Source organism: Saimiri boliviensis, chromosome 17 (assembly GCF_048565385.1).
Source record: "Saimiri boliviensis isolate mSaiBol1 chromosome 17, mSaiBol1.pri, whole genome shotgun sequence".
Lineage (NCBI taxonomy): Eukaryota > Metazoa > Chordata > Mammalia > Primates > Cebidae > Saimiri > Saimiri boliviensis.
The window spans coordinates 6,828,411-6,856,404 of NC_133465.1; the positions used below are offsets into that span (position 1 = coordinate 6,828,411).

Sequence of the window (27,994 nt, forward strand, 5' to 3'; positions counted from 1 at the left end):
GACCAGGTCGTCTCAGCCTCCTTCACCCCCGCCTGCCTCCGGTTTTTCCCTCTGCCCTTTTGTGGTCCCCCTACTAATTTGTATCTCGTTGAATGTACTTTTTGTACGCTAACTCTAGAGACCAGGCAAGGCATGAATAAATACCGCCCTGTTACTTTCCCCTTCTCCAAGACGAGTTCTCAAACAGCTCAACCTCTCAGCGGGCTCTTGTCCTTATACTTGTGTGACCCCAAGGAGGAAAAGATTCTGTGGCCTCCTATCCCTCTGTCACCGTTTTTTGCAACTTCAGGGGACCTATCGCAGGAGTCATTGAGTTAGCAGAAATCTGCCCTTCAGACAAACAGAGACGATAGTTTTGAAGGGAAAAAGTATCATTGACTTTAAAAAAACAAATTATGATTAAAAAAAAAAAAAACTTGGCTGGGTATGGTGGCTCATGCCTATAATCCCAGCACTTTGGGAAGCTGAGGCAGGTGGATCACTCGAGATCAGGGATCTGAGACCAGCCTGGCCAGCATGGTAAAACCCTGTCTCTACTAAAAATACAAAAATTAGCCAGGCATGGTGGCATACACCTGCAATTCCAGCTACTTAGGAGGCTGAGGCAGGAGAATTGCTTGAACCTGGGAGGTGGAGGTTGCAGTGAGCCAAGATTGCGCCACTGCACTCCGGCCTGGGCAACAGAGTGGAACTCCATCTCAAAAAACAAAACAAAAAACAACCCACATAGCATAATATTTAGCATCCTAGTCATTTAAGTGATACAGTACTATAATGTTAGGTATAGTCACATACTGCGCAATGGATCTCTAGAACATTTTCATCCTGTAAAAACTGAAACCCTATACCCATCGAACAATAACTCCCTCTTTCCGCTTCTCCCCAGCTCCTGGCAACCACCATATCATTGATTTTTTTAAAGAGGGCTGTGGGCACAAGCATTCATTATATTGTTCTTTGAATGACTAATGCATTTCATAATAAATGACAAACACAAAGTAAAAAATTAGCTCATTTAAAAAAATGGCACCATCTGAGACAGCCTGAGGAAGACAAGATCATAGAGGAAGACATGAAAGTTGAGAAATCGGAACAGGAAACAATATTTAAATACTCCTGTCTCCTCTCCTCTTCTTTGGGACCCCCTTCATGCACTCCCCACTAGGAAGTGGAGGAGGGGGGACTTCAAGGCCAGAGATAAATTATTTTCTCATGTCCTGGGCAATGTTCCTGGTTTATGTGAAGGAAGGGTGTGGACAAAAAAATCAGAGCCAGGTAAATACAGGGTCATATCACTGAAAAAGGGGCTTCACAAAGATTCTAGAGGGACACTGTCTGCAACCAGAACCAAGCAGGGCAAGAAGGCATGAGGCTTTAGAGTACAACAAGTCAACAAGAGGCTTCTGTGATGTTTAGATATTTATTCACATTCTTATCTTATAATCAGTGCAGAAACCATTTCCCAAGCTCTTTGGTGTGCACCAAAGCTTGGAGCCTTCCCCGGGACGTGAAGCACTGTCTGGAGACAGAGCCACCGCCGTTGTCCCTCAAATGCTAGGCTGGTCCATAGTCCCATGCCTCTCTACCCATGTTCTTCCCTATGCAATAACCTCTCTGCCTGATAAACTCCTATTCATCCTTCAAAACCCAGACCAATGCCACCCCCTCTGTGAAGTTCACCAGTTTTCTCCAGGCAAAGTTAGATCATTCCTTTTTCTGTCCTCTCTCAGTATTTCATACATGTGTCATATTACTGTCTTCACATCTGTTTCCCCTATCAGACCATGAGCTCCTCAAGGGCTCCGTCTTACTTGTTTTTCCAGGACCTAAGCACACCGATACACAATAGGTGTTGAGTGCATACTGAATGAATGAAACTCCTAGAGCAGAGAAGTTCAGAATCTGGAGGTTGCAGAGGGAGAGGGCAGAGATGGTCTCTCAGCAAGCCTCTCATACTATCATATTCCTCCTAATCACCTAGGGATTGTGGTAAATGCAGATTGTGATTGTGACTCAGAAGATCATGGAAGGGGCCTGAAAGTCTGCACTTCCAATAAGCTCCAGGCGATGCTGATGCTGCTGGTCTGCAGACCACACTCTTTGAGTACCAAGGCCTTCCAGACTTTGACTCTCAATCTTGCTGAGCAGTCACCAAGGAGATAGGAGGAAGGGCCGATAAGGGATGAAGTCAGTGGGATTCTCTTCCATGACTGGAAAGAGCCCTGCGGAGGCTGGTGGAATGAACCGACAGGAGAGCCATAACTGCCTTCCTGCCCCGTCACCCGAAGGAACACTCTGCTTGGTCTTTTGAGTGACTCCAAGATCAGAAAGAGAATGAAGAGATAGCTCTTATCAAGCCCTCTAGAGCAGAAATTAATCTACGTCAACCAAAAGGTTTGAGGCACACAATTTCATCAAAAACAAATATGATTCAACCACTCCATTCTCCCAAAATGAAGCCTGTCTAGTACTGCTGCATACAGGTCAGACACCTGCCTGAGAGCCAGCTATCCACAGGGCACTCAATACAGCTAGGACTAGACATTCAGGGCAAACTAGATGATCAGGTCTGCTGCAGCCCATGGCAGGCATGAGATGATAGAAATGAGATGAAGACCTGAGAGCCCTGCTTAAGGAACCCCTTAAAACACTACAAAATCTCCACTCTAGCGGAGAGGCCAGATTTCATCACACCTGTCTCAAGAACAGCACACAGAGCTCCATTCTGTTCCTGTTTCCCCCCAAATTCTGTGTGGCTCTGGACACAGTAAATTGCTTAGGTCTCAGTTCCTAAACAGGGGGATAAGAGAGGTCTATGGTACCTTCCAGCCCTAAGAGTCTATGATTCTGTGACATAGTTTTTAGACATAGAAAATCCTCTTTCCCCCACAATGGTGGGGAAAGGCTTAATTAAATTCTCTCTAAACAAAACAAGAGGAGTGTGCCATGGAGTGCCTAAAGCTGGCACAAGAAAATACCCGATAGAGACAAGTCCAAATCTAGTGCTAAGCTTTCTGAGAAGACATTAGCAAATGTCATCATCAACTTTGCAGAAACCAGGAAAGATGAAAGTTGATGAGTCTTACCTGCCCAGTGCCTTGTCTTTCCGCAAAAGCCAGGGAGTTGCTCTGCTTGGAGGAGCTGGTCTTTTATACCTTCCAGCAAGAATTTATTTCTGGGAAAGGCCCAGAAGGAAAGATTTTGATGTGGCTTGGAGGAGACGCTGAGGCTTAGCAGGAAACACCCTGTGACTCTGGGCAGATGCACCAGGAAACTGCAGAATGGCAGGCAGTGGTTGATGCAACACCACTGACTATGAATGAAGCAAGTCCTCTTTCCATTCTCCAGCTTCAATGTATGATCCTGATCTAGTCCTGGAAGGTAAAACTGCAAGCCCTGAACACATTTGTCCCCTTAAGCCCCTGACGGGATCCAAATAGCTGTTAGAACTATGAACGATTATTAGGTTGGTGCAAAAGTAATTGTGGTTTTTGCAATTAAATGGTTATCTTCCCCATTCATATATTGCCCTTTGATCCCTCCCTTACTTTCCACCAATTTATTGTGGAATCCAATGAATTCATATTTTGGATTTAAAGTGCCTAAGAAACATTAATTTTTTTGATCGAAATTTCAAAATACTTTTGGCCGCTAAAGGGTGAGAAGAGCCCTAAGCTTGTCATTAGGACAGTGGGTTGCAGTCGCTGCCTCTGTCATTACATGCCTCTAGGCAAGCCACTTCACCTCTGGTGTCTCATATTTTCTAGTAGTGAAATCAATCATTGGTTTTTATGATTATTATAATTCCATGACTTCATGCCTTCTATAGGGTGGCCCATTAAAAAACTCCAGTATTTGGGAGGCCGAGATGGGTGGACCACTTGAGGTCAGGAGTTTGAGACCAGTCTGGCCTACACGGTGAAACCCAGCTCTACTAAAAACACAAAAGTTAGCCAGGCATGGTGGTGCACTCCTGTAGTCCCAGCTACCTGGGAGGCTGAGTGGGAGAATCACTTGAACCAGGGAGGCGGGGGTTGCAGTGAGCCGAGATCATGCCATTGTACTCCTGCCTGGGTGATGACGAGACCCTGTCTAAACAAAACAAAACAAAACAAAACAAAACAAAACAAAACAAAACCACCAGTATCCTGTAAATTATTGTCCTAAAGCTCAAGTATAACATTATATATATTTCCTACCTCAATGACTTTGGAAATTCAGTTTCACTAGATCTGTACAAGAAGGAAACAGGAAGATTCAGGGAAAACAAAATTTCACAGAAGCGTATTTTATAGACAGACAATTTAAAACATAATAAGCCTCTTTATGAAATTATACTTTGAGTTGAAAATAGTCTGAGAGAGACTCTCAGAAATTTATCAACCCCAAACCAGACTTCTTGGTTCACCTTCAAAAAAGTGATATTTCCTTTTTCTAGATGATGGAATGTATCTAAAAACTGCTTCTCTTGTGATGAATCCAGGCAAATGAGCTGGACATTTCTGAAGAAGGAAGCCATCCAGGAGAGGCGAGTTAGACATCAGGCTCTTCTTGTTTTCTTTGGAACATACTTTGGCTCCTTAGACAAGCATTGTTTTTCTTTGTCTGACCATTCCCCGAACTTCGGCACATGCTTCTCAAGGTCCTTGCCTGTGGATTTTATGCTTAATGAGTTTGGGAAGCTGTGTTGTTAGACAGATCTTGACCTAGTTGGTCCTGAATGATTTGAAGATGGAATTTCCTTTTAGAAGACCCTATGGGATAAATTCCTTCCTATGTGCAATGTACAGTGAGTTACTGGAGTCAGGGTAACAGCAAAGTACAGGTCTGATCATGTTACGACATGATATGATGCATCCTAGATTTGATCTTTCTGTAATGGGTCAAGTAGGATGGGGCAGTGTCAGTACCAGCCCAGTAAAGTCCTTCCTTGATCCTGGCGTGAAGCACATCTGGAGTCAGTCACTCTGACAGTGACGTGCCTATTGTCCTATAGCTAATTTTTGTTTTAGAGCTTTGCTGACAGGTGATGACGTATTTCCATGGGCGTATTAGTCTAGTCAAATCTGTAGCACAACTAGATGTCTTCCCATGTGGGAATGGCAAACTGGCCTGAGAAATGGAGAGTGGAAGGCAGAAAGTTCAGGAGAAAGCTAAAAAGGGCAACAGCTTCTCATATGTCCATGCAGAGCTCAAGATACTTTAGCAATAGCAGCAGCAGCAGCAGCAGCAGCAGCGGGGAGTACCCAGTGAAGATAAGACCTGTCACTGGCACATGGCAGTGCACACTCCCGCACGTACACACACAGACATGCACGCATACTTCCCAGGAATGCACAGTATATAAATTGGATTGGTTTTGGACATAGCTGGCTCACCTCCATTGCCTTCTAGAATTAGAATGCTGCATGTTGCACATGCAACCTTTGGTTGATCCAAAGGACACTCATGGTCAGTAACACAGTGACCATTTGTTTGTGTGTTTGTAGCTCTCACACTGGGCCCACACCAGGTGCCATCTCCCATGGACGTGCAGCTAGCCCCTTCCTTAGTGTCACCCTTGTCCGCTGGCTTGGCTGTCAATCATAGCTGGGCAGGTGTTTTCTTTTTCTTTCCTGGCTAAAATGCATTTCCTTTTGTTGGTTTCCTAGAACACCAAACAAATAGACTTCTTGTCCCAAGGATGGCTCTATTTGCCCATGTTTTACCCCCTTTGGGTTTCATCCATTAGATCTACCCCAGAGAAGGGAGGAACCCAGGCACCCAGGCCTCGGGAGGGGTGTACAGATGGCAGGGCTTCTCTGAAGGGTGTCCCTGGGCAGCATGAGCTGTTGGGAGGGATGGGGACATTGCCAGGCATCCCCCTTTGGAGATAGGAGGGATTTCTAGATGAGAAAAAGAAATATTTGGGATAGGTTGTATGTCTCCATAGCAGACAGAAAGAGGCTCTGTTATCTTCTCCTAGCATTGGTTTGTTTTGTTTTGTTTTTGTTTTTGTTTTGTTGTTGTCTTTTGAGACAGGGTCTTGCTCTGTCACCCAGGCTGGAGTGCAGTGGCATGATCACCAGTCAGTGCAAGGGCTCAAGCCGTCTCCCACTTCAGGCTCCCAAGTAGCTGGACTACAGGTGTGAGCCACCATTCCCTATTAATTTTTAGTTTCTTGTAACGATAGGGTTTCCCTGTGTTGCCCAGACTAGTCTTGAACTCCTGAGCTTAAGTGATCCTCCTGACTTGGCTTCCCAAAGTGCTAGGATTATAGGCAAGAGCCACTGCGCCCGGCCTCCTAGTATTTTTTAGTGGGAGAATTAATCTGATACTTGGTGGCTTCTGAGATTGGCATAACATAAAGGTTCTGACTGGCAAACCTATTATCAATGAGTTTTTCCAATTAGCCACAGTATGCTGGGACTGAAGGGCTTCCCTGGGAACCAGCCTGGTGGACGGACAGAATGCTTTCTTTCCCTTCTCATCATTAATGGAAAATCTTTTTTTTCTTTTTCAGTTAACACCATTCACCCATTTCCCCTCGATGTTCCGTCTTTCCCTTCCTTCCTCTTTCCCTATTCCTCTTAAACGTTCACTGAGCACCTAATATTATGGTGTCTGTTTTTTTCTTACTCCCAATCCTCTCTCTTCCTAATTACCTGACAAACTATGAGTTTTAATAAGTTTGCTTAACCAAAAAAGCTGTCAGATCTGTTCCTTGCCTTGGCGGGGTAATGTAGGCATAAGGCTGGGGAAGGGGACAGACCTCAAAGTGGAGCCAAGATGATCTGACCCTGAATAAATCCTGAGATGCTCTGGTAGAGATGGGGCAGCAAACCAACTCCCACATAAGCCACAAATAAAGAAACACAGGATTTTAAACAAAAAGAATCTTAAATTGTTATTGTTATTCCATGAGCACCTCTGATGATATGCTTTGTGATAAGTCCATAAAGAAAACATCATGCCAATAAAATGCCCTGTCTCTGAAGCAAGCAAACATGTGTGTGTGTGTGTGTGTGTGTGTGTGTGTGTATGTGTTTGCACACGCACATGCATATAGATGTAACAAAGCAACTAGCGAAAACGCAGGGAGCACTGGATTATTAAAACTCAAAGCCAGGTCCTAGCTTGCTAGTCAGCAGCATGTGACACTGGGGAAATCACTCTTTATTCAGAGGCCTCAGTTTCCTTCTCTAGAAAGAGAAGCGAGTCCACTAAGTAATTGTGTTGGCTCCCTTCGGCTCTGATGCTTAGAATTTGATCGTGAACCGGTAGATCTTGTAGGTCCCAGCGCCAGGCAGCTTCTGCCTCATTGTGTAGTCCTGCACACGTTATTACCCTCAGGTTCTCTTTATATAAAGGGGGATGAGAATCCTATGTTCTTGCTCTTAGGACCACCTGGGACAGGGTAAGGGGACAACTATCCCAAAGGCTGTTTCTCCTTAGTTCTAAGGGACAACCAGAAACAAAAGAACAGGAAGAATCTTGTTGAGAAGGAAGAAAAGTTCTGCTGGGAATGTGATCGTTCTCTCAGTCACTCAAGTTGGAAACCAGGGACATCCTGAGCACTTTTCTTTTTCCTTTTCCTCTTTCTCTTCCTCTCCTTCCCCTTCCTCCCATCTTCTTGGTCACTGAGTCCTATCCATTGGTCCTTCATAAATCTCTTGCCTCTGTGGCTTCCTTGACTTCCCCACATACTGGTTCTGCTCTGCCCTGAATTACCCCAGGTTTTTTGTTTTTTGTTTTTTTTTGAGAGAGAATCACTCTATTGCCCAGACTGGAGTGCAGTGGAATTATCTTGCCTCACTGCAGGCTCTGCCTCCTGAGTTCAAGTGATTCTCCTGCCTCTGCCTCCCAAGCAGCTGGGCCTACAGGCTTGTGCCACCACGTCTGGCTAACTTTTTGCGTTTTTAGTAGAGATGGGGTTTTACCATGTTGGCCAGGCTGGTCTTGAACTCCTGACCTCAAGTGATATACCCACATCGGCCTCCCAAAGTGCTGGGATTACAGATGTGAGCCATTGCGCCTGGCCTCAATTTCTGTAACTGCAAAAAATTACCATTATTTTCCTCCAGTGCCATAGCCTTTTCACTGGTCTTCCTGACTCTGTCCTCCCACCCCCACGGCATGCTTCTCTGTGCTAAAGTTTCTGTACACAGTGCCCCACTACCCACAGGACAAGGTCTTAGGTATTAGCAAGGCCCTATACTGCCTAAGCCCCTATCTATCCCAGCCTATCACATATCGCTCCTCTACCTAAGCTCTTTGTTGCAGCCAAGTAAACTATTCATTCCCTGACGTGCCATGCACATTCCCGATCACCTGTCTATCCCTCTGCCATTCTCCATATCTGGCTCCTGGTCTCCCTTCTTATCCAAGTCCAATCTCTAGCTGAAGCCTTCTCTTCTCCATGAACCTTTCCCTGTCTGCCGAGTTCCAGAAAGCATTGCACCATAATTCTTTTTCTCCCCTTTGCTTTTCTTATTTATTGTCTATGTATCTTTCCGCTTGCCCAAATTAGATCAGAAACTTCTCAAGAGCTGTAAATTACCTTGTGCAATCAATAAGATTTGCTTTGATGATAAAGATGATGACACGGGTATTAAAATTACCTTGGCTTAATTCAGTCATTCAAGTCCAAGTTCTTTCCTGTCAGTTCTAAAGCTGTCTCTGAAGACCATTTTCTAGCCTGAACGGAATACTGCACTAACGTGGAGCTAGGGCTGGGTGTGGTGGCTCACACCTGTAATCCCAGCACTTTGGGAGGCTAAGGTAGGAGGATCCCTTGAGGCCAGGAGTTCAAGGTTACACTGGGCCATGATAGTGCCGTTGCACTCCAGCCTAGATGACAGAGCAATACCCTGTCTCTAAAAATAAATAAATAAATAAACCCTTAAAAATAAAATGTTTAAAAACATAGCTAGAAGGAATAATTTCTGAAGTTTTCTCTTTTCTCTTCCATTTTCCCTGATTTAGAGCCCCTATTGCCCATCATAAGCTGGAAAGAAATAGAGGGAGTCAAGAGATGATAATGAACAGCTGAATCTTGGGTCATTTACAGTTGGGAGAAAAATAGCAGTTTAAGCCTCCTTTTTCAACCTTAAGATGGAACTTCAATACCTATTTCCCAGATGCTGAAAGAATCTTTCAGAAGCAACAGAACCCATGCTTGCTTGGCACCCAGGCTTGTGAACCTGCATTCTTAGGTGTCTATGCTGGAGGGAGGCTGGAGTCCTGAGTAGGTGCCCTGAGAAGGCATCCCGCCCTGCTTGCTGACTAATCCATGGGGTGGTGCCTGCGGGGTATAGGGTGTGCGCTCCCCAGGACTTAGTATAAATGGCTGAATTCTCACTACTTCCCTCCTGGGGCTCCGCTCTGATGACTTTGGGGTACATGAGGATAATAGATGCTCTGGAAGATTGTGGTGGAGGCTGGAATGCGGTGAAATGCTCAAATAGACTTTGTCTGTGATGGAATCCTTTCCACTCTGGTTGGAGCCTGGGGAGGGTGAAGTGGTTATTACCTTGCACTCTCTGACAGTGCTAGGAAGGAGGCAGAGGCCAGGGGGAGGGAGGGAAAGACTTTTCACCGTTCCACTCTCTTGTTCTTCTCTTAATGAATACAGGATTTTTAAGAGGCTGTGAGCATGCACTGTAGAATGTCCCTCGCTCACCGAGCAGCATGGCTTCTGATAAGCCTCTAACAAAAGAGAATTGAGACCAGGTACCCCTGAAGGAAACTGAGATTCTAAAATTTCTTTGATATCTTACTTTTTTTAAGAGAAAAAATTTTATTTTAGAACAGTTTTAGATTTATCATATTATTACAAAGATAATACAGAGTTCCTTTATACTCCACACCCAGTCTCCATTATGATCATTTTATTTTACAATGGTAATTTGTCACAATGAATAAAGCAATATTGTTACACTATTATTAAGTAAAAGGTCAATATCTTACATTTTAACTTTCAAATTCATGCTTTTATGTTCCACTCAATAACTTATGTTTGTTTTTATATAAAACTTTAAAATTTACTTTACATCAACCTACAGTGGACACTCCAGGAATATGAGCCAAATGTAAACTGTGCTCTGTGTTCCGGGCTACTACGGAGTTCCCTGGGGGAGGCGTCCGCTCCTGAGTTCAGAGTGGAGTCCGAAGGAAATCTCATAGAGCCCTGATGCCCCTGCTCGGTGCCTGTGTAGCTCCCCTGGTCACTTGGTCTCTGAGCTTCCGCTTCCTCTTCTGGCGAGTGGGAGTAGGAGCTGCAGTCTGCCTTACAGGGTGCCACCAGGATAAGCTGGGCTCAGGCTTGCAGAGGCGTAGAGCAAGATTCACACGAAGTGATTAGCATCAGAAGGATCCCTGAGGCAGGAAGGTGAGCAGCCACTTCAGCACGAGCTGGTTCTTGAGATGTCATGCTTTCACCCTCCCAGCCTCCTCTGAATCTCCACTTCCAATCCTGAGGAGGGTCAGAAGCTGAAACTAAAAAAGGAAATGGCTTAAACCCCATGTCCTCATGGTTGGGTTGTATGTCACAGACAGGGGAGACAGAAAGGGAAAGTTTCTCTTTTTGGCTTCTGCTGCTGGACTTTCTGTCTGTCCTGGTGACTCTGTGGCTCTCCAGTGAGCTGCTTGCTGTCTGATGGGAAGAAAAAAGGAGATGATGGGTACCATGGCACCACCCTGTCCCCCCAGGAGCCAGCTCTGGGTTTTCCCTTTTTTGGTCACATGGATGTGAAACAGTCCATCTTCAGCCTGAGGACAGCAGCTGCCCCAGGCAGATTTCTGCTCTTGAACTCAGCATCCTAGGTAGTTGCTCCCACCTCTGTGAAGTCCCTGTGGACCCGGCTACTGCATAGCTGGTGATGCCTGTCTGCTGAAATAAAGCCTAGCAGAATGTCCTAGCCTGACAGCTGAAAACCAGCCTGCATTGCTTATAGTAACTTACGTTTTCTCTTTTCCCTTCTTGCTACAGATTTTAGGAGGCCCATTTTGGTCTTAGTTCCTGGCCCCCATGAGGTGATGGCCCCACTGTTAGCTTTCTGTGTCTAAACTCTGAAATTTTGCCCTGAATTTCAGTCCAGTGCCTGAGGCACTGGCACTTCTGATAATTTAATCATGGTCCTTACTGGATTTCACATCCTACAAATTCAGCTGGCCCTTCTAAGCCCTGCAGTGGGGTAAAAGTCCAGCCTTTCCCTCCAGCCCCAAGTTCTAAAACCTGGCACCAGCCCAGCTTCATGAACCCTCCCATTTGTGGCTATGTCAAAAGAGAAAATGATGAATGGGTGAGAAAAACAGAAATTGATCAAATCTGCCTGAGATTTTGCCCTCCTAGAACTAATCGAATCTGTAGCAATAAAACTTTACAGCCTCAGATTAGGGATCTGCAATTCCCTGCTTACAGCTGCAATGAGAGCAAGAGACCAAGACCTACCAGACTCAGTTGGGAGAATTCCTGTTTGTGGGATGTTTTCAGTGTGTCACACAATCCTAGATTTCCTTGCTATTTTTATCTTTTGAAATATATTCCAAGAAACCTAATATGGAAGTTCCCCTTTTTAACATAATTATGTCGTTTCACTGTAAGTTGATGGAGTTCAAGAAATCATTAATTGGGCTACTTTAAGAGCACAATGTAATTCCAATCTGCAAAAATATAGGAAATGTGAAATTCTCTAGAAGTGGAGTTAAGCATAGATCTAGGACTCGTAAATAACAGGGCAGTTATTTACAATTGACCGTGGTTCTATTTCCCATGTAAATATAGCAAGGGGATTATTGTCAGCCTGGCTTTGCATCATCCTGATTTATATTTGTCTGATTCTTTTAAAAAGTAAGCTTAGAGTTTGAACTCCATTTAAGAAGCCTCTGGTTCAGGGATTCCCAAAGGCTGCATCTGAATCGGTGGAAAGCTTGGGAAAAATACAGGCATCCAAACTCTGGTCCCGGTCTACAGAATTCCAGTCTCTGGCACTGGAGTTGGAGAACCTTTATTTCTAATAAATCTCCTGGGTGAGTCTGACATACCGGCAGATTTGAGAACCGCTAATCTAGCTGAATTTTCTACCCTCTGTAGGATTCCCTGCTCCGAGGTCCTACAACATTGGACTCTTCTGGGAGATACTCATAAATACAGAATCTCAAGCCCTATCCAGACGTACCATATCAGAATCTGCGTTTTCACAAAATTCCTAGGTCATATCTATTTACATTAAAGTTGATAGATGGTTGCCAAGTCACTGCTTGAACACTGTCAGGGTTGGGGAGCTCAGATTTACATGGCAGCCTGCTTCATTGCTGGGGCGGCTCTATCTAGCTCTCTCTTACAGCAAGTTCACTCACTCATTCTGCATTCATTCTACAAATATGGGCAGACTTTAAAAAGTTGACCATGATGACACAGTCGCATGATCACATTTCAGCCATTTTTAATTGCAGTGCGTAGGCAGAGAGAACCTCTCTTAACAGAGACATATTTTCTTCTTTGTTTTCACATAGGCCAGTGTGACACTAAGAACCTGTCTCTTATATAACCTTACTGAGGGCTGTAAGAAGTTGGTAACACAATCCAACATCCTGAATTTTCCCCACCACGCGACAGCCTGCATAGCGTGTGGTCCCCATTCGTGGGCACATCAGTGTTAACTCCTTCCTCTCTGAAGCGTGGTCCATGGCTCAGCAGCATTGGCATCACCTGGGAGCTTGTTAGGAATGCAGATTCTCAGTTCCCACTAAATCACCATCTTCATTTGAACAGGATTCCCAGGCGATTTTTTTGCACATTAAACTTCAGCAGATAGAGAAACCCGTTCTATTTCACAATCCCATAGGTAGGATTGCTAACTTTCTAGCTCAGGATTGAGCCCTATCTCTTCGGCCAATTCCATCAAGTATAGGCCTGTTAATGCAGCATGCCTACTTCCTGGCACACATTCTGTATTACTTAGCATGCATTTGCTGGATCCAAGTCACCAACAAATTAGCTTAACAAGGCAAATTTCAAATTGAATGCTGGGCACATAAATGGTGATTATACGATTTGTTCCATATTTTTGTTGCTGTTGTTGGTGTAATTTTTTTTAGTTGTGGTAAAATACACATAATATAAATTTACCATCTTGACCATTTTTTTTTTTTTTTTTTTTTTTTTTTTTTTGAGACGGAGTTTCGCTCTTGTTACCCAGGCTGGAGTGCAATGGCGCGATCTCAGCTCACCGCAACCTCCGCCTCCTGGGTTCAAGCAATTCTCCTGCCTCAGTCTCCTGAGTAGCCGGGATTACAGGCACGCGCCACCATGCTCAGCTAATGATTTGTATTTTTAGTAGAGACGGGGTTTCACCATGTTGACCAGGATGGTCTCGATTTCTTGACCTTGTGATCCACCCGCCTCGGCCTCCCAAAATGCTGGGATTACAGGCTTAAGTCACCACGCCCGGCCCATCTTAACCATTTTTAAGTGTACTGTTCAGTATTGCTAAGTATTCACATTGCTGTGCAACCAATAATTGTTCAATATTGCTAAGTATTCACATTGTTGTGCAACCAATATTTTTGATCATTTGGAAAAAAAAAAATAAGAATCCAGGGATAGGGTTGAATCCACTTCAGGGTTGACTTACTTCAGTGGGCCTGGATTCCTTCACCCTGCAGTTCTCCTGGCTTTGCCTCCTATCAGCTTCAACTCTGTCCTTCCCTTGCAGGCAAAATGGCACACAACCCCCTGTAGGGGAAGGCAGAAAATCTCACAGAAGAGAAAGAAGAGCTTTCCCAGAAATCCTGGCAAGCTTTTTCTTACATTTCACTGGCCTGAATTGGATCATGTGCCTGTTCCTTAATGGGCAAAGAGATTTTAAGAGTCATCAGATTATTGCTCTAGAAAGATCACTTGGCTTTAGGGTAGGGAAGAGCTGGAGGGTAGGACTGGAGAGGGGAAGATCAGGAGGGACTCTGCTGCAATGACGTAGGTAGGAACTAATGGTTTCCTGGGACGAGGACCTGCCTGGTGGTCCTGGAGGTGGAGAGCTGGGAAAGGATTCCAGAGATGTTAATACGATTGAGATCTTTGTTCAAAGACTAAACATACCTTTCCCTTCACCCTTTCTCCAGAGAGCAGTTGAAGCTTTGTGTCCTAGAAGGCAGAATTTTCTTTTGTCTTTTGGAAGATTAACACACTTTTGTTTTGAAAAAACAAAATAAACAACAAGCAAATAAACAATAAACCAAACCAACCAACCAAATAACAACAGACAAAACCACAACTGACAAACAGGGCTCACAGGACTCAGGAGCTCAGTTGAGGTACTGCGGGAGGAGGGAGAGTGGGGAGGAGACTGGCAGGTGGCCGGAGTCTGTAGGGATGGAGGGATTGGTGGTTACCTTGGAGACGTAGGACCAAGAAATGGGGAATTTCAGCTCTCACGCAGCATTCCTGCATGGGCAGGACCTCTGACAGGGTGGCACGTGGGTATCTGGGACTGGACCCTATAGGTTGTGGTCTTTGGGGGCCACGTTAGTCATAAGGAGGAAGACGGACATGGTAAGCAGAGAATAGCCTGCTCAGCTGGGAGTTTGGGGCATGACCATCCCAGCACTGACCAGTGTGGATTGGAGGCCCCTTTCTGGGGCATAGGAACTCTACACTGAGTCCAAGGAAGTGGAAGGGGCCACAATAAAAACACTGAACATCTCATCAGCTCTGCTGAGAGGGAGGTTGGAGACAGGTTTAATTTAACAATATATACTATTCTAATTATTCACATATAGTTAATGAGAGCGACAGGAGGCAGCCAAATGCCTAGGCAGATAGGGGCGGGTACCTGATGAAACCCTACCTCCAAGTCAAAGGTAGTTTAAAGCCTGAAAGCCAAGCAAGTTAAATCCTCAGACTGGACTGAGAACTTGTCTTCCTGTTTGATGTGCTTTCCTCTGATTGATCCTCATCCCTCACCTATTTCACATATATCTAGCTTTTCCTAATTGGTTTTCTATACTGTCATGCCCACCTCTGAATGGCGTTTACACTTCATCATTTTTTGCATACTCACAAACCAATCAGCATGCACTCCCCATCGTCCCTATAAAGGCCCCAGACCCAGTCAGTAGACGGGGAGACCCCTGACTTTGTGAAGAGACAACCTGACTTCGGGGAAGCTGATCTGCCTTTCTCATCCCCTTGCCTGCTCCCCTCTCCACTGAGCCATTTTCATCACTCAGTAAAATTCTCCACCTTCACCATCCTTCCGCTGTCCATGTGACTTCATTCTTCTTGGACCCTGGACAAGAGCTTGGGACCCACCAAGTGTGGGTACCCAGAAAAGTTGTCACACTGGCCCTTTGCCCTCGCTGGTGGAGGGCAGCCGCCCCAAATGATGAGGCAAGGAGCCAACTGAACTGTTAACACGCCGCTGTCTGTGGGCAGTGAATCTAAGGAGCCCTGGAACAGCCCCTTTGGCCTTTGGGGTTTCGGGCACCCTTAGCTGGGTGCCACTGCAGGCCCTGCATGGAGGTCGCTCCTGTGTTGGTGCTCAGAGTGGCTGGCTAGATCCTGCACTCACTTGCTCATGTGCTCCCTCCTGCAAGGGTTTGAGCGTGGTGGGCTGAGTAGAGGGTGTGCCACTGCCGAGAGTCCAGTAAGGGCTGAGAAAAATCCTGCATCTGTTATAACACAGTTGAGACTAAATACGCCCATGCCCCGGCACCCAGCTTTGCCTTTGCTGTTTCATCTGCCTGGAGTGTTCATTCTCGATATCCACATGGCTCATTTCCTCACCATCTTTGAGTACTTGCTTAAATATCACAGTCTGAAGTAGTGTTGCCAGATTTCCCTTTTAAAAACTTTCAAACTCTTCTTTTCCCACAATGCTTTTTTTTTTTCTTTTTTGAGACAGGGTCTTGCTCTGTTGCCCATGCTGGAGTGCAGTGGCATGTTCATGGCTCACTGCAGCCTTGAACTCTTGGGCTTAAACAATCCTCCCACCTCAGCCTCCTGAGTAGCTACAACTATAGGCATGCACCACCATGCCAGGATAATTTTTTTTTTTTTTAATTTGTGTAGAGATGAGGTCTTGCCATGCTGCCTAGGCTGATCTTGGCCTCAAATAATCCTCTTGCCTGGGCCTCCCAAAGTGTTGGGATTACAGGTGTGAGCTACCGTGTCTGACCCTTCTCTTGTAATTCTTATTATCTTTGTTTTCTGTTGTTTATAATAGAATGCATGAAACTGGGTACTCCTATAAAGAAAAAGTGTTTGTTTCTCACCGTTCTAGAGGCTGAGAAGCCCAAGGTTGAGGAGCCGCTTTGGTGAGGGCTGTCTTCCCGGTGGGGACTTTCCTTAGAGTGGTGTAGGGTATCACATGGCAAGGGGGTGAGTGTGCATGTGCCAGCTCAGGTCTCTTACCAGTTCCTCTCCCAAGATAACCCACTAATCCAATAGCTCGTTAATTCATTAATCACGTTGGAGATTAAGTTTCAACATGGGTTTTGGAAGAGACATTCAAACCACAGCATTATTCTTCTTTGCTTTGTTTTTCTTCATGGAACTGACCACCATATTGCACTATGTTTTGTTTTTTGCTTGTTTACTGTCTACCTGCCCCAACTAGAATGCGTATTTTATAAGGTCAGAGACTGTTTAGTATACTACCTATTCCAAGACAATAAAAAAGCAAAATTTTTTGAATAAATTAAGTGAATTAATGAATTATGGCACAAACTCGTAACTGTCACATCTTATGGTCTCTGACAGGATTGGTGATAATTCTTACTCAAAGCAATTTCAATGAACCATCTAATTTCAACTCTAATAGCTGGAGCCAAATGATTTTTTTTTGCAGCAAGAGCCAAAATCTTGACTTAAAATTATTGGGTAATTATGAATGTATACTTTCAAAAGCTCACTGATGATTTGGAGAAAGTCAGTGGGCTATAATGAGATCAAACTTGAAAGAATCTTATCGTTGGTGGAAAGTTCTGGAAACAAGAAAAGGAGAAGGCTGGCTTATTAGAATTTGCTGAAGAGATTAATTTCTTTGTGATTTCCCGGAGAATACCAAGAATGGGAGGAGTAGGGAAGGTGGATTGTAAAGTCCCTGTATTTCTAAAAAATTGAATTCTCTTCTTGGAGGGGAAGGAGTCATAGAAGCCAGTATTATCAGTGTCCTGCTATTTAGAACACTCCTATTGCCCCAAGCCTTGACACGTCACTGGAGACCTGAGCTAACCTGTTGGACACTGTAGGGAAAACAGGGCTGCACAATAAAGCAATTAGTTACAAGAAGCTTAGTATGTTTCTTTGGAAAAGACATTTGAGATCTGGCTAGGATATTCAAGTGACCCGCTTCAGAGGATCAGCTCCTGGGTACTGCTGAACTATTTTATTCTCCTACTGACTCTGGTAATGACTACGTGGTAATACTAAATGTAGCCTCACCTGTTCTACCTGTTGGCACACTGCCTGGAAGGAGACTGGGAAGAGGCGGGGATGTTCATGATTTTGGTGCTCCTAGTAAGTTGGCCTGAGTTTTGCTCTACTCCCATCCAATGTTCCCTAGGGTCACCTCCTCAAAATGTGCTTGTAGCAGTTGCTGTTGGCATCCTGCCAAGATCTTCTTTACCAGCTACTAAGCATGTATTGACTGCTAACCGCACATACCTGTATCCATATTAGGATTGTTCTTGGCTGATAGGAGCTACCTAGCCAAAAAGTGTCTCAGAGGTTTCATTTTGCTGCTTCTCTGGGAATCAGTCAATTCTCCAAGGAGCCCTGATTCCTTTGTAGTGAAGAATGGTCTTTAGAAACTAAGGTCTATGTACTAGGCATGCTCATTTCTATTGGGGAGTGACTGCCTCTGGGCTCTCACACACATTTCTGACTCTGTCTTTTACATATATTTTTAAAATTTATTTTTCTTTTGTTTTTGTAATGGAGTCTCACTCTGGTGCCCAGGCTAGAGTGCAGTGGCATGATCTCTGCTCACGGCAACCTCCACCTCCTGAGTTCAAGTGATTCTTGTGCCTCAGTCTCCCGAGTAGCTGGGATGACAGGTGTGCACCCCACACCTGGCTAATTTTTTTTTTTTTTTTTGAGACGGAGTTTCGCTCTTGTTACCCAGGCTGGAGTGCAATGGCGCGATCTCGGCTCACCGCAACCTCCGCCTCCTGGGTTCAGGCAATTCTCCTGCCTCAGCCTCCTGAGTAGCTGGGATTACAGGCACGTGCCACCATGCCCAGCTAATTTTTTGTATTTTTAGTAGAGACGGGGTTTCACCCTGTTGACCAGGATGGTCTCGATCTCTCGACCTCGTGATCCACCTGCCTCGGCCTCCCAAAGTGCTGGGATTACAGGCTTGAGCCACCGCGCCCGGCCTAATTTTTGTATTTTTAGTAGAGATGGTGTTTCACCGTGTTGGCCAGGCTGGTCTTGAACTCCTGGCCTCAAGGCCCACCTTGGCCTCCCCAAAGTGCTAGGATTACAGGCATGAGCCACCACACCCGGCCTGTTTCTTTTCCTAGAAAAAGCAAAAACAAAAACACTCAACCAAGCGGTAGTTATACATATATTTTAAAATATCCATGAAGTTTTACTGCTACCTCCAACTCTGATCCAGCATCACTGGGTCCATTCTTGCCTTCACCCTTTCCTTATTGGTAACTTCCTTCTCAGACACAGAAGTGGTACTCATTATCTACCACATGTTTGCTTATTTGTTTAGCTTGCACGTATGTAAAGTAGCTTCAGAAATTGCTAACCCAACCCCTCTGAGGAGCAAATTTACCAACTAGAGTACAGTGTTTGTGGACAGACCTTTCTGTCTGTATCCTTCAGTTTTCACCCAAAATAGTCATCTGTCATAGTCTGCATTCCATTTTAAGTACCCCTCACAGCCTGGTAAATAGCTTGTAATTTACACACAGTAAAATTTGCTCACTAATACGTACTGCTGTAGGCATTTATTTATTAATTTAGAGATGGAGTCTCACTGTCATCCAGGCTGGAGTGCAGTGGCACGATCTCGGCTCACTGCAACCTCCGCCTCCCAGGTTCAAGTCATTCTCCTGCTTTAGCCTCCTGAGTAGCTGGGATTACAGGTGTGCACCACCATATCCGGCTAATTTTTGTGTTTTTAGTAGAGATAGGGTTTCAACATGTTGGTCAGGCTGCTCTGAAACTCCTGACCTCATGGTCCACCCACCTCAGCCTCCCAACGTGCTGGGATTACAGGCACGAGCCACCATGCCCGGTCACTTGTGTAAGTTTTTAACAAATGCAACAAGTTGTTTAGCATCACCACAGATATAGAATAGTCTCATCACACCTAAAGTTTCCTCACACTGTCCTTATACTCAACTCCTATCCCCACACCCAATCCCTGGCAACCACTGATCTATTTTCCATCTCTACAGTTGGAATCTTTTTTAATAATCTCACATCAAATATATTGTACAGTATATAGGCTTTTATGTCTGGTTTCTTTCACTGAGCATAATGATTTTGAGATTCATCCATGTAGTTTTGTTACTTTTTTTAAATTATGGAGTATTAATTCATTGCATAGATATTATATAATTATACAATTTATTTAAACATTTACACATTGGTGGATATTTGGACTGTTTCCCATTTTTACTATCGTGAGCAAAGTTGTTATGCACATTTACATATAGACCTTTTTGTGGACACATATTGTCATTTTTCTTGAGTAAATACTTAGGAGTGAGGCTGCTGGATCATATGGTACATAAATGTTTCACTTTGTAAGAAACTTGCAGAAAAGCAAACAATGCACGCTCTCATTCCTAAGTGGGATTTGAACAATGAGAACACCTGGAAACAGGGAGTTGAACAGCACACACCGGGGCCTTTTACAGGGTTAGGGGAAGGGGAGGGAGAGCATTAGGACAAATAACTAATGCATGCGGGGCTTAAAACCTAGATGATGGTTCGATAGGTGCAGTAAACCACCATGGCACATGTATACCGGTGTAACAAACCTGCGCGTTCTGCAGATGTATCCTGGAACTTAAAATTTTTTAAAAAAAGGACATTCTGACACATGCTACAATATGGATTAGGTATCTAAAGTAGTCAAATTTCATTGACAAAAAATGTAGAATCGTAGTTGCCAGGAGCTGAGGAGTTACTGCTTAATGGGAACTGAGTTTCAATTTTCAAAAACAAAAAAGTAGTGGCAATGGATGGTGATGATGGTTGTAAAACAATGTAAATGTACTTAATACCAATAAACTGAATAAAATGGAAAAAAAAGGATCCTGATTCATAGAAATCAGTAAACAAAACATGAACACTTAGTTTATCTATATAAAAATAATACTAATTATGGTTGCTTACACAAATAGCTTATATTTCCAAACCATGTGGTATAGAAACTATTTTGCACATAACTATGTCAGATTAACTTTGTTATAAATTGGATTTGGTTATCAAATTAAACTAGAATCAGGCTCCACTTTGTCAGCTGTTGTGCACGTGGCACAATTTGCCTACGAACAATTTTAAAAGGAAACATTAGAGAGAACATTTCTTAGGAGCTAGAAAGGTGTCTTTTGTTTTATCTGTACTTTTCCCACTTACAAGCTTAGCAAGTCCTTTAAACTCTGGCCTTCAGGAACTTCACTCTTAAAGGGAATACAATACTTTCTTTACAGGCTTCTGCAAGGGTTTAGGACAATGCAAACAAAGTGCTCAAGCTGTACTAGATCCGAAATAAATGGTGCTATTTATGGTGAGTCGGTGTTACGCAACTAGTGGCTATGGCACCCAGGGCTTCCAATGCCGTATCATCAAACTGGCATGAGATTCCCGAGTTCAGCGGACAATTGCTTACTTTGTTGGAGGAGAAGCAGATGTGAAAGGCTGATACATGTTGACATCCCCAAGGTGCTGGGGCACTAGACGTGAGGTTACGGCATGTCCTTCCTTTGCTAGTTCAACAAAGCATGACTTAGGAATGTCACTTTTTTGGCTTTTCAGGAAGCCAGTGTAGTATCTAAAGTGGCTTAATGATCCAGAACCAACACACACAAGAACCAGTTCAATAATAACATCTTTTCCTTCCTTGCTGTAGACTTCCCTGTTTTTCTTTCTTTGCTCAGTGGATATCAACACAGACTAATTACTCTTCTGACACTTTTTTTTTTCCCCCCCTTCCAAGAACATATTTCCTTGTCTGGCTAAGGGCAATCACCTTCCCTGACTCTTTCGGGACTAACGGGTGCATTTCTTAGTCACATCCGTCGACTTTCAGGCCAAAGTTTTCACGCATTCAGTGGAAGGCAGCGTGGCATGGTGGAAAAGACAGGAGGCGAAGACTCAGGTCACCCGGTCCCCGTCATCATTTCTGCATCTGTCTGTTTGAAGTGGGCGGATGGCTGTACCAGTTTCCTCGGCTGTACAGCGCAAGAGGTCCCGCTTTGGGTGAGCTTTTTTCGCATACACGGTCAGCGGTGATGGGCAGGACCCCGGAGACCTCTAGAGCGTTCGGCTGGGATTGCGCGTGCGCCGGGTGGCCGACGGCGACGATGGCGCCGCGTCGCGAACGGCGGGTTGCGCGCGCAGCACCTCCGCTGCCTCCGGATCCAGCGCCTTGGTTACCAAGGCAACAGAGCGGCGCGCTTTCCGGCGCAGTCGCGGCGCGTCGCAGCTGTCATGGCGGAGGCCGTCTGGAGCACTGACACCGGGGAGGCTGTGTATCGCTCCCGGGACCCCGTGCGCAACTTGCGCCTCCGGTAGTCACGGCCCCAGCCCCGAGACCCCATGCTTTTATGCCTTTAGATCATTCCAGCCTGAATTCGGTGTTCTGACCCCCCGCTTCTCTGGGCTCCCCACTTCTCTCACTGTCCGTACCCCTATCCACTCACAGCCTCCAAGAACCCCTTGCAGACCCACCCAAGTCCATTGCCGCTCCTAGTTTCTTAGAGCTCTGTGTCCCCAGTACACCCTCTCGCCCTCACCCTTCCCCATAGGACCGCGCACCCCACCCACCTCCTCTCCGTTGTCTGCACCCAGCACACCTTGGCAACCCCACCTCCTCTCGTTTCCCTCATCCTTGCTTTCCCTCATCTCGCGGTTGCGTGTCTGGTAACGAATATTTTGGGTTTCTCTTTTCTTGACAGAGTCCGCTTGCAAAGAATCACATCAAGCCACTTTCTTCATTATCAGCCTGCTGCCCAGCTGGGGAAGGACCTCATAGGCTTGGCGACTTTCAGGCCTCAGCCAACTGCCAGTGGGTGTTAACGGTGGTGATGTGCCACCTAATACTAATTCCGATACTAATCAGAATTGTGGCCAAACATAGTGAGATAAATACTATACTTAAATGATATGTTATAGATTTGCCTGGCAACTTCCATACGATTTGTGGCATTTTTAAAAGAGAAAACGTGCCCCAAACTCTAAATACACATATAAACACTTCTAAAAACAACTTCTAAATTAGAGATTGCTTGAAAAATAAGCATATGATGTGCATATGAACATCAACTGTGTTCTTGTGGTTTTGCTTATCTGAAAAACCAAAAGAATGAGGAGGAGAGTACAGAGTGCTCATATTAGATCACGAGTCTCTCTGCTTCTATTGTTTCTCTTTCTGTTCAGACCTATTCATGGGCAAGAGTGTGGGCTTATGGGTTATGAAACATGTGTCTCTGAAAAAGGCATACTCAGCCAGCCAAGAGTATATTAGATTAGATCTGGGGTTTTTTTGTTTTGTTTTGTTTTTGTTTTGTTTTGAAACAGAATCTCATTCTGTCGCTCAGGCTGGAGTGCAGTGGTATGATCATAGCTCACTATAACCTTGGTCTCCGAGGCTCAGGCCATCCTCCTGCCTCAGCCTCCCAAGTAGCTGGGACTACAGGCTCATACCATCACACTCAGCTGATTTTTTAAAAGTTTTAGTAGAGAAGAGGTCTTACTGTGTTGTCCATGCTGGTCTCAAACTCCTCGGTTCAAGTGATCCTCCCACCTTGGCTTCCCAAAATGTTGGGATTACAGGCATGAGTAACTGTGCCCAGCCAGATTTGGTTCTGTTAAAAAAAAAATCATTTCTTTGCCTTCACTGTCCTCTCCTGACACTTGGCCTCCTAAAAATTTCAGTGTTTGTGATTCTACGTGTATGGCTTTAGAAATAGCAAAGGCAAAAATGCCAGGGTTATTTTCTAGCAAACACAAACATCTGGGACTGAGGAAGGGCTGGCTATTCAGATTATATCTAAGTTTCAGTTTCTTTTTTTTTTTTTTTTTTTTTTTGAGACGGAGTTTCACTCTCGTTACCCAGGCTGGAGTGCAATGGCGCGATCTCGGCTCAAGTTTCAGTTTCTTATATCCAGTTAGATTAAACATTTCCCAGAGGAGGCTGGGTGCAGTGGCTCACGCCTGTAATCCTAGCACTTTGGGAGGCCAAGGCGGGTGGATCACTGAGGTGGGTCAGGAGTTCGAGATCAGTCTGGCCAACATGACAAAATTCCATCTCTACTGAAAATAGAAAAATTAGCCAGGTTGATGGAGTGTGCCTGTAATCCCAGCTACTTGGGAGGCTGAGGAAGGAGAATAGCTTGAACCCGGGAGGCGGAGGTTGCAGTGAACCGAAACAGTGCCACTGCACTCCAGCCTGGGTGACAGAGTGAGACTCCATCCCACCCAAAAAAAAAAAATTCCTAGAGGGTATTTCCTTTTATTCAAATTAAAGTAGTGATTAAGATTTCTTGGGTCCTAATCTTGGCTTCTGCTCATACCAACTCTCATATATAGCCTCTCTAGCATTTCTCTAGTTTAAGTGTTTAATAAATTGCTGAACTCCAGCTGGTTTTTGTGGCAAATACAAGAATAGGGACTTTGGTTATAATCAGCCACAGAGCAAGAAGTGGTGCTCGTCTGGCTCAAGCATTTGACCCACTCTGTTGTCTTTGGAGGTGGACACCGCCCAGAGGAAGACGAAGAGGAGGAGATTGTGATTGGGTGGCAGGAGAAGCTCTTTAGCCAGGTGAGCCAGTGTCTCGTGTCTGCTCTGTCTATTCCACCTGGTCTACCTTCACGTGGCTGGTCATACATATTCCCAACTGATTTCTAGACAGATTGTAACAGTTTATACTTTCCCTTGTTGTGTTTAAGGGACAGTATGACATAGGGACTGCCACTACTCATTTTATGATTCTGGGTGAGGCACTTTTCACCTCTCGGCTATATGGCCTCTGTGATAGTGACTTGGTTTAGACCATTAGTCTGGTTCCTTTTAGCTCTAATATTCTTGGCTCCCCTGCCATCCATTAGTTTAGAGATGGTTATGAAAATATGTCAGATAGCATCAACTCTGTAGAACTGATTTGATTAAACAGTTATAGGAGAAAAAGTTTCACATATTACAGTGATGATACATCTCTGTTTCCTTTTGGTGACCTCAGTTTGAAGTAGATCTGTACCAAAATGAAGCGGCCTGTCAGAGTCCTTTGGATTATCAGTACCGTCAGGAGATCCTGAAGCTGGAGAATTCGGGTGGCAAGAAGAACCGACGAATCTTTACCTACACTGACTCTGATAGATATACCAATTTGGAGGAGGTATTGTTCTTTCCAGGGTCTCATAGCTTTCATCTTTGTTTCCTCTCTTTTTTTTTTTTTTTTTTGTTTGTTTGTTTGCCTCACTGGGTTTCTGTGTGTTACATCAGAAGCCTAGTAAGGGGAGACAGTAGCCTACCTAGAAACTGCTGTGAGTTGCTGCTGCTGGAAGCCAGGCTGGAATAGCATGGGCACAGTCTGTAGGTGGTGGGGCTGCTGCTCACTTCTCTGCCTGCCGAAGGGCCTAGGGGGGCTGCCATTATCTCTGATTGTATGCTTGTAGAGTGCATGCTAGGAGAAGTGACCACTGGGCTTGACTTCCTCCATCCATCATGAAATAAGACAGGTGCTAGAGTCTAGAACAATCCAGATAAAATTTATCAGGGGATTCAGCCCAAACTCTGAGTATATGGGCTTGAAGAGGAATTCAGTATAGCTATGGAAAATGGCTTATGTCCTCAATTTGCCTATGACAAAAATACCCTTGTGACCTTGTTTTACATTTTCTTTAGTCACTGCATTTCAGCTGCTTCTGTCTTCTCAGTAAGATTTTAAACTTCTCGAGGGTAGAGCCTATATTTTCTGATTTTTGTCTATAACTCTATAGGTCTCTGCAAGGAGCAGGTATTCAACAGATGTTCTGGAAAGATTGACATGCTTTTATTAGTAGAGCTGTGGATTGATAACATAAAAGATTTGGGTTGAAAATTAGCCAGGCAAGGTGGCATGCACCTGTAGTCCCAGCTACTTGGGAGACTGAGGCAGGAGGATCACTTGAGCCCAGGAGTTCAAGGTTGCAATACACTATGATAGTATCACTGTACTGCAGCCTGGGTGAGACCCTGTCTTCAAAAAAATAATATAAGTTAAATAAAATTTGGGTTGTCTGTTTTGGAAAAGCAAATAAAAATGCAGTTGGTGCTCAGTTACCATGTGAGGATCTCCCGCAAAATACTTGTATCCCATTTGGCATTTTCTAACTACCTTGTTAACTTCAACATCTACCAAGCAAACCAACCCAACTTTTTGTTGGTTTGTGCTCAGAGACTGCAGTCTAACTTTAATATTCACATAAATCACTCATTGTTAAAATCCAAAGGCAAACCAAGACGTGGTAGAAGTCACCTTTGGGTTGTTTGGTCGCCACCCCCTCCATTAGCCTGTATAATTGTGAGGCAGTGGAACCGGCGGGGTTCAGGTCCTGATGAGGTTTCAGAAGGAAGACTTCCCTTCAGGTACTTGGCCCCCTGTGGCCCTGACCAGATGGCTTACACAGGGCTGCTTGCTTTTCTCAGCACTGTCAGAGAATGACCACCGCAGCCAGCGAGCTGCCTTCATTCTTGGTGGAGCGAATGGCAAACGTCAGGCGGCGCCGGCAGGACAGGCGAGGGATGTGAGTGCGGGCATGGGGTGGGGGCAAGCTTGGACTTTTTATTTCCCGGAGTTAGGTAGTTTTGAATTTTTATCAGTGGTTATATGTAGTATTCAAGTATTACTTTGTAAATAATTTAAAAAATAAATATAAAATGTCTTCCTGACTCTTCATGTGGACATTTTCCCAAAGTGCTTCAGAGAGAGGGAAGTGCTGTCATTTCTGTTTATCAAGTATTTTGCTCTCCACTGGGGTATGCTGCATCGGGGTGTGCCAGGGAAGTGACCTTTCTGTGGTGTCTCCCAGGGAGGGCAGCATCCTCAAGTCACGCATCATCACCTGGGAGCCCTCAGAGGAGTTCGTCAGGAACAACCATGTCATTAACACCCCTCTTCAGACGATGCACATCATGGCAGACCTGGGGCCCTGTAAAAAGTGAGTGGAGCTGCTCACTGCCAGCCCAGATGCTCATCCTCTTCTCCTCTCACCAGCTGTCCTCTTCCTGTTCTTATCATCCTGGGTTATAGGGAGGGAGGGACTTTTTCTTCCTTTTTGTCTTAGTTGTACTTAGAAGAAAGTTTTACCATGCCGGTTCTCCCTGTAGCCTCTGTTTTCTCCCCTGAAGTAGGCTCAGTAGCTCCTCTTTCCCTGGAAGACCAGTGACCCTCAACCTTGGTGTTTTCCTGATTTCTAGGCTTGGCTACAAGAAGTACGAACACGTCCTGTGTACTCTGAAGGTGGATAGCAATGGCGTGATCACAGTAAAGCCTGACTTCACAGGCCTCAAAGGACCCTACAGGTAAGGAGAGGACGAAAGGGGTAGTGGAGGCTGCCATTCCTTCCCTGAGTTGCGCTTCTTGTCCCTAGTCAACCGGACTGTCAGAAAGTCCTTCGTCTGTTCTCACTTTGACATTCCCAGGCAATGGTTCATATTCTGTCTGAGTCATAGGCCCTTCGAAAACTGGGGACCATGTTCTCAGAAAATGTGCAACTGCACCAATCTGAAAGGGATCACATCAGTCGTGCAATTAAGTGACAGTGATTCTCTGTGCTGCGGCATATAGGACCTGACCAGAACAGAGTGGGGTGAACTCAGCCAGGCTTTTCCTCTGGGCTGACTGTGCCTCATCTCTGTGTCTTGGAAATGACAGAACCGTAAATTAGAAATTATCTGGACCAACCTGTCCATTTTTCAGGTGAGAGAACTGGGTGTGGGGAATGTTTTGCCTTATGGTGACTTCAAGCCAGAAATGGGCCCAGAACTTACACTTTCTGAGTCTAGTCTGGTGCCCTCTCTGCTTTACCCTTTTGTTTCCCTCTCCCGGTCGTCATTACGGCCATGTTTATCATCATAAACTTCAGGTGACGTGTATGGACCCTGGTAGCTCATCCCTGAGCTGGAGCCGGAGGGTGCATCTCTCATGACCAGAGTTGCTCCTTTCTGTGGCTTTGACCTTACAGGATCGAGACACAGGGGGAGAAGCAGGAGCTGTGGAAGTACACAATTGACAATGTGTCCCCCCTTGCACAGCCGGAGGAGGAGGAGCGGGAACGGCGAGTGTTCAAGGATGTAAGTGCAAGTTCATTCCAAGTATCGAAGGGATGAGCCTCAGTACCTGGAGCTGAGACCATGTCTGAGCTAGATGTCAGCAGTTGCTTGGGAGAAGCCTTGCCCTTCAGAGCCCCTTCTGACTTAGGCAGCATTGCTAATATGTCAGACTGAAGTTTCTGATCATATAGTAATAATAATACCATTTATTTGAGCAATTACCATGTTCTGTGCTGCGTACTTACCATACCTTATTTCCTTTAGTCCTTACAATAACCCTTTGAGGTGAACACTTCTCTTCTTACCACCTTATAAACAGGGAAACTGAGATTAAGGAGCTAATATAGCTTGTCAGCACGAGAGTCAGGATTCCATCCCAGACCAGCTGACTCCAGAGCCTCTGTGCTTCACAGCAAAATGTCGGAGGGTCAGTGCTTAGGCCTCCAGCTCATGGTGACCTTTCCCATGATTGCTTTTCTTCTTCTTCCTGTTCAGAACTGAACTTCGGT

At 45.0% G+C, this 27,994-nt stretch overlaps 1 protein-coding gene across 3 annotated transcripts in view; it reads left to right on the forward strand.

The window, feature by feature from the left end:
• Positions 1–27,994, forward strand: part of MKS1 (MKS transition zone complex subunit 1) — a 41,885-nt gene that overhangs the window by 7,238 nt on the left and 6,653 nt on the right. The window contains exons 3-10 of one of the 3 annotated variants that reach the window (XM_074388100.1): positions 21,261–21,741; positions 22,129–22,238; positions 23,923–23,993; positions 24,412–24,567; positions 25,860–25,957; positions 26,243–26,371; positions 26,631–26,735; positions 27,398–27,506. In XM_074388100.1, coding sequence (XP_074244201.1) covers positions 21,662–21,741; positions 22,129–22,238; positions 23,923–23,993; positions 24,412–24,567; positions 25,860–25,957; positions 26,243–26,371; positions 26,631–26,735; positions 27,398–27,506 — 858 coding nt within the window. In that variant the 5' untranslated portion in view covers positions 21,261–21,661. Of the gene's footprint in view, positions 1–18,184; positions 21,742–22,128; positions 22,239–23,922; positions 23,994–24,411; positions 24,568–25,859; positions 25,958–26,242; positions 26,372–26,630; positions 26,736–27,397; positions 27,507–27,994 lie in introns of those variants that run through there. The other 2 variants (XM_010339742.3, XM_039476437.2) reach the window with 2 other exon arrangements.